This window comes from Palaemon carinicauda, chromosome 24 (assembly GCF_036898095.1).
Source record: "Palaemon carinicauda isolate YSFRI2023 chromosome 24, ASM3689809v2, whole genome shotgun sequence".
NCBI classification, from domain to species: Eukaryota; Metazoa; Arthropoda; class Malacostraca; order Decapoda; family Palaemonidae; genus Palaemon; species Palaemon carinicauda.
In genome coordinates this window covers 86,308,791-86,316,290 of record NC_090748.1, presented here as the reverse complement: position 1 = coordinate 86,316,290, position 7,500 = coordinate 86,308,791, and the positions used below count along the sequence as shown (strand labels likewise).

Genomic DNA, 7,500 nt, shown 5'->3' with positions numbered 1-7,500 from the left:
TACTGCATTACATGTATCTTTTCTATAAACCTGAAATGAAGTAAGACCAACTATGAAGTACAGCTCTCTCTCTCTCTCTCTCTCTCTCTCTCTCTCTCTCTCTCTCTCTCATCAAGAAAATTGGATTGAAGAAGAGAAACGTCATCGATTCAATCTTGGGATTGAGCTGTTTGATAGAGCTATCGAAAGAGCTTTAAGATTCGATCCGGCAGCAATTCGCAATGACAGCAGGAAATCACAGACGGAGGCTGGAAATCGCACGGAGGCACTCGCTCCGTGTGATTCTTTCATCCTGCCGGTTGAATACGGCTGTTTGCTTTCTTGCTTTCCTGTTTCTGCTTTCCCTTGCCTCTTTATATTTGCAGAAATTATATATACAGACGTCTAGCGGATGTAGTGAATAGTAACATGGTAAACGAATTTAAGAATGAGTTAGACAAGATCATAAAAACTCAGTATATTTAAAAAAAATTTCTCTACCTAAGGCAAATGAAGTCTTTGCGGATGGGCTAAAAAGTCTTTGAGACATTCAAAATCCTTGTAACTCCTTGTGTGGCTAAGTGAATTATCTAAGAGCTATAAAAAAATCCAACATTAAAACCTGTGACTCTACAATTAATATATTGTCTAGTGCTTTATTAATCGTACAACAATAGAGACTGTTTCTGCTTTCCCTTGCCTCTTCCTTGGTTTAACTGTTGACTGTTTCTGCTTTCCCTTGCCTCTCCCTTGGTTTAACTGTTGACTGTTTCTGCTTTCCCGTGCCTCTTCCTTGGTTTAACTGTTGGCATGCATGGGACTGCTTGCAGGAGTGGTTGTGTTCCTTGCGTGTGCAAGCGCCTTGAGGAGTAAATCCTGAGTTTCCTGGTGCTACAGAGATTGGATTTTTCGTCTGCTCATTTTCTGCTTTACTTTGCGATTTCTCGTTTCCGATGATTTTATTTTTCCTTTGCTGGTTTCAGGTTTTGGGCCGCTCCCGTCTCTATTTCGGATTTCGTGTCTTTTTTTTTTCTGATTATATTTTATATATTTTTTCCAGTTCTTTCGTTAATGCATTAAATTATATTTATTAAAGCTGTTTTTATTCCAGAGGATTTTTCTTATTTTGTAATTCATTATTTAAGTTTTTAGAGATATATTTTGTTGACAAGTTTCTGGTTTTATTTAACATTTCGTCTTTTCAAACATATTTTCAGTTGGTGGAAGCATATACCTTTTTCTGACATTTCCTGCACTAGCTCGGAATTTCTGGTGCAATTTCCATCGTGATTTTATCCCTCATACAAAAACAGTATAATTTTTAACCAGATAACATAGAAGACTAATAATATTTGTATTTTCTAAAGTGTAATAACAGGATGTTTTGTATATAATAATATGTAAAGGTGCAGAAACTCTCATAAATATTTATTTTTATATTGATTTAAAAAAAACCGACTCATAATCTAATATAAGTCATAGAATAATAGCATTTTTTTTTTTTTTTTTTTTTTTTTTTTTTTAAGCTTGAAATATGGGCATATATTCCATGTATGCATGTATAGGCAGTTACTGATAGAACCATGATATTGAAGTTTGAGCTACTTTTTAAATACATGATTAAGTGTCTTGAGGGTATGTTCTAGAACAACAAACATACTAATGACAAAAATATTTGAATGATAATTATTCATTTTATAATTTTTCCAAAGTAACCGGTATAGTTTTTCATAAAGAGTAAATATCTCGCATTCGCTGAGATATCAAATATATATATATATATATATATATATATATATATATATGAATCATTTTAATTATTAAATTATACTAATTGGCTTTAGTATTCATTCGCAAAATACCCGATTATCGAAATGAAAGAAATTGAAAAAGCATTTTAGATGGAAATGAAAGTAAAAAAAAATTAAAAAAGCCTCTGTAAATGAAAGTGAACGTGTGATATCTGTTCTCACCTTCGGAGCTGAAAGCGAAAAAGAAAGTCTGGTAGGTCTACGAAGGTCAGGGTAGCGGTGATAAAAATTTGGCAAATTGAAGGCCTAGCTAGCTGCTGGAGCCGCCTCTGGTATACCAGATGGAATGTTGGCATGAATTTTCCAGCGACAGAAGGGAAGTTATTAACATTTTTCTTTCTTACTTTGTCTTTTTCTGCCCCAAGGTGATTTTCTTCGTACAATGTTGTGTTTTTCAAGTTTATTTAATTAGCCTCTTATTTCTTTCCTTTCTTTTGCCTTCTTCCTTTATGAGAAAAATTATTTAATTTATTGAGATTCCTTCATCTTACTTTCCAGTTTTCTACTTGATGGTTCAAGCAATATAGTTTGTTTGATTTTAATGTACGTGTGGTCAATGGTAGTTAGCTCATTATGCCCCATCATTTATTTTGCGTTTTACTTGAATAAATTTACATACATTATGTATATATTTACTGCATAATAATTATTTGCCTACCTGTCAGTGTGTGTACACACACACACACACACACATATATATATATATATATATCAGGCAATGAGTTACTTCATATATGTTCTTAATGAGTTAATAAATGTATGTAATTAGTTTTTTCATAAGTTTTGCTCTTATATATATATATATATATATACACATGTACATTTGTTCAATTGTGTTAGAATTTTGAATATGTCTGCATATATATATATATATATATATATGGATAAATATCAACAAAATATCGTGCTCAAATAGAAATAAATTTCTGACTCATACTTGGGGTCGAACCCTAGCCCTTTCTAATGAAAGGCCAGGTCGCTTCCAACCATGTTACCAGAAGCCAAAAAAGAAGTCTTCCTTTATGGCTTCTGGTGCCATGGTAGGACGCGACCTGGCCTTTCATTAGAAGGGGCTAAGGTTCGATCCCAAGTATGAGGTAGAAATATATATATATATATATATATATATATATAAAAACACGCATCAGTTCTTATTCTACTTTATAATGGTTGGAATAAAAAAAAACTTGTGAAAAGCAGTAGCTATGTTAGAGTCATTCTACTTGTTAGCGCAGCTTCAAAGATGTTTGTTATGTTAACAGGGTGTGGAGAGGGTGTGCGAGTTACACACAAGGAACAATTGTGCAGTGAACGAAAGCGAATTCCGCCACTTACTTGTGAATTCAAAAGCGTCTACTTGTTCCAGCTCGGTGTTCTCCGCGACTTCTGAAAAAGATGAAAATGTGTGTTATTAATTTGAGGAATAAATTCATAGATATTTTGTTGAGTTTATTTTTTTTAATTTACGGGATCTTTTCTTGGTGAGTTGGGGGCCATGTGTGAAAAGCATGGAGACATACACTGTTATATTCATTACCTTACTCTGTCTTACGTGAATGGGTATTTTGTGAAAGACAGTTGTTACATTCATCTTTTAAGGGAAAATTCAAGAATAAAGGTCTCTTGTGGGGGGGGAGGTGCCCTCAGTGCTGATGGCATTGCTTAAGGGCCTTTGCAGCATCCCTGCACCTACTTTGTAGCCATATACTTTCCCTGCATTCTTTCTTTATCTTTCCTTTAGCTTGCTTCCCAAGGTCTTAGAACATTTATTTCGTTGTGCAACTGCAATGATTTCACCAAGTTTCACCTGGTTGCTGAATGACCTCCTGAGTCCCAACACTGGGCAATAGATCCAAAATTCCAGAGTAAAACCCAAGGCGAAAATCATGTAAAAATGTACGATCTAATTCAAAATATAAAACTAAATAAAGCCAATGAATATCAATAAAGACAGATACCTGCACAAAAAAAAATATACTCTAAACAATGCTGTGTGATGAAAAGGAATTGAGAGAAGAAATGAAAATGAAGATAATATGAAAGAATTGTGAAATGCGTACCATATTGTCTCGGTGGATTTTTGAAGGACGACGGGTAACCTGATGTACTTGCTTGACAACAGTCAGATTAGAAGACCTTGGAAGAAAAATTAGGTGCCGTATCCAAAGGCTGTGCGACCTGCTATCCTCTTGAAAGAGGAAAGGTTACATGGATCGGTTAACCGGACCTAAGCAGAGAATCTCTGTGATTTCTTATTTCCAGGGTGACTTTTGAAACAAGAAAAAGCAGATGTTTCTAGACCACTGCAGGACAAAAGCCTCAGACATGACTTTATTCATGTCTGGGGTTTGGCTCGTTTTCATCACCACGCTGACATGTTTGGATTGGTGATGGTGGGAGACTTTTGTCTGATCCCTCACAGCAAAACAACATGGGTGTCCCTGACTAGTACACAAATCATTTCACCACATTAAGGTATCCCCACTCAAGAATGGCATCTTATTACAGATATAGCTTGAACGGGCACTCTGTAGAGCGCATACCTTTGCCTATATCTTGCATATTTCAAGATAGGCAAATGAATTATACACATTTTGCCACCAGTTTCATGCAAATCAGGTGAAAATTGACCACGATATAGCCAAAAGACATTTTGACCTTTTCGTTACCTTGACCTTGACTTTTTACCAAATCACGTTAAGGTATCCCTTATCAGAAAGGGTGAATTTGGTAAGAAGAAAATTAAAAGGAGAAAAATCTGGCAATGGCAGTACGGCATTTAAAATTATTAAAGTAAGAACACCAGGTGTTGTTACCGCACGATTTGTTCTAATGCGCTGCTAGGGCTTGTCCATTAGATCAGAGGGATTGAGGACGTCTGGATTCGTAGAGGACGCAGTGGATTTCCAGAGGTCAGAATTCCTATGGAAATTTTTATTGGGGACTAAGCGGGTACTGCTTCTCTCATTGTTTTGGTAGATAATGCATATGTATTTGTTATTCCTATATTTTTTTCCACTCTCTCTCTCTCTCTCTCTCTCTCTCTCTCTCTCTCTCTCTCTCGTGCGATTGAATTCTTTGGAAAATATATCAGAGAAGGACGCAATTTTCATGTTTATGACAATATATACTTCTTTTGAGTAATGGTAATGATAATAATAGTAATAAACAAAAATAACATTAGCTATAAAAAACATTAAAGGTTTCTTGTAAAGTCAGAGAGAGAGAGAGAGAGAGAGAGAGAGAGAGAGAGAGAGAGCGAGCGAGCGAGCGTTTGTGTCCTGTCTTTGCGAGTTAGTGGTAAGGGAATGAACTAATTCCATCAGTTACAGCATTATATTATGCATATGAATTATGAATTAGCGCAACTATTCATTATGAAATACAAGGTTTGTGAGAAGGTGGTGCTAATTAGTGTGATATATAACATTTCTGTTTGATAGAAGCTAATGAACATATTAAGTAGGCCTACTGGGATATTCTTGATATGGAAGATGTATTTGTAGGTAGTACTGTAATGTTTATTATTATTATTATTATTATTATTATTATTATTTTTATTCGTTTTGTTGTTGTAGCTGTTGTTGACGAATAAAATATTCTGATGCCATGCAGATGATAAAAACAACAAAGAATAGCAGTAACTATAACAACAACAACAACAACAACAACAATAATAATAATAATAATAATAATAATAATAATAATAATAATAATAATAATAATAATAACATTACCTAAACAATATTATGTTTATCCTCAGCTCGGGGATTCTGTCCCCTCACTTGTATGATTTGATATCCTTTTCAACAGTACTCATCTGAAAGGGAGCGGTTTTTATTTTTCAGAGTTTAATTGAAGTGGTTATTTTTCTTCCCAAGTTTAATTCATTTATTTTTCCTCTGGGAACCAACCCTCATTTATTATCGCCGTGCTTGACGCGTTATTTATCAAGACACTTTTTTCCCTCCCATCAGTTTTTATAAATGAATTTGTTAGATTTCATTGAAATGGTTAGGATTTTTATTTGAATCTCAAATGGTAGTTTTAGTAACTTGATCGCGATAGCTTGCCTTAATGGTTGGGTTAGGATTAATGGTGATACGTGATGTGTGGTGTTTGTGTGTGTGTGTATGCTTGCGGTGTGTGTGTGGATACTGGTTAGCTGTATTTGATGAGGTTAGATGAGGATCCCTCTTTGAGTGGGAATACCTTAACGTGATGAAAGGCTTTGTTTACCGCCATGATCAGCGCCACATATACTAGGTTGGTTTGCTGTGAGAGATCAGACTGAAGTCTCCCACCGTCACCAATCCGCAGTGGACAGCTTGGTGATGAAAAGTGGCCAAACACTAGACATGAATATGGACATGTCTGAGGCCTTTGTCCTATAGTGGACTGGAAACTGCTGCATTTGCTGCTGCTGTTTTTGTTGTTGTGGTTGTTGTTGTTGTTGTTGTTGTCGATGAGGGTGTGGTTAGTTGTGAGAAAGGAGTGTAGTTGGATGTGAATTAGTTGATGGGTGAAAGTGCTTCTGCTTTCTTCCATTGGCATTCCATTTTTAATCCTGCTTTTGAACATTATAACTTGTATATGCCTCTGAACGTGGGAATGACACACACACACACACACACGCACACACACACACACACACACTTGCTCCTGTCTGGGTAACAAAAGGTAAGGGATTAGGCCAGGGTCTGGGCCCAACTTTGTGCCCACTACCTGGGGATAAATACATGTCTGGCTGCGAATACCAATTGTGCTGTAACAATGAAACCTTTGTAACGTAACTGAATAACTGTCTTTCAACGTAACGTGGTGAGTGGAAGCTGCATAGCGGTGTGGTGATGTCTATAGAAAGATTGAACCTTGACAAAGAAGACAAAGGAGTGATATATTTAGCTAGAACTGCCTTTGATAAAGGGCCTTTTTATATTAGTTCTTAATCTCTTTTCATACTATTATTTGGTGGATGGATGTCATTAATGAAGAATTTGTTGATGTTAAGGGCTGTGGTGATATCTCTGAGAGAGAGAGAGAGAGAGAGAGAGAGAGAGAGAGAGAGAGAGAGAGAGAGAGAGAGAGAGAGAGAGAGAGAAAATGTCATTTGTGCATTCTAAATATGATTAAAAGAGAGAGTATGGAAGGTTTTGATATTAGATTGTCATGCTGCGAATAACAATATTATAAGATAGAAATTGTGTGTATATTCGCTCACAAAACCACACATGATCGATCGATCGATCGGTCGAGAGAGAGAGAAAGAGAGAGAGAGAGAGAGAGAGAGAGAGAGAGAGAGAGAGAGAGAATGTTCTCAGCCAGATGAGATGGTAAACAGCAGCGGGTTGAGGTTTGGTGCAGTCGGAAGCGTGGGAATAAAAACCTCAGGAGTATATTCTCTCTCTCTCTCTCTCTCTCTCTCTCTCTCTCTCTCTCTGATCTTCAATAGACGTGCCCTTACCAGAGAAAAATACATATATATATATATATCTCGGTACAGTATTAGCCTTTTTTCCCAACATTTTTTTATACCAGTACCTAAGGTAGTGGTTTCCTTTGTATATGGATATAGAATTTTATTAGGTTTCCCGGTTGTTCTTTGCAGCAATACGATATTAATACTATTGTGTACTAATTTTTCCAGTTGGAAATGTTTGTTTATAATATAAACAAACTCTTAAATATGAGGGAATAGTGTAAACTTTAT

At 35.8% G+C, this 7,500-nt stretch overlaps 1 protein-coding gene across 1 annotated transcript in view; it reads right to left on the bottom strand.

The window, feature by feature from the left end:
- LOC137618467 (kielin/chordin-like protein) overlaps positions 1-7,500 on the bottom strand; it is a 147,135-nt gene that overhangs the window by 77,115 nt on the left and 62,520 nt on the right. Inside the window, exon 2 of the mRNA XM_068348629.1 lies at positions 3,126-3,176. Coding sequence (XP_068204730.1) covers positions 3,126-3,176 — 51 coding nt within the window. The remainder of the gene's footprint in view (positions 1-3,125; positions 3,177-7,500) is intronic.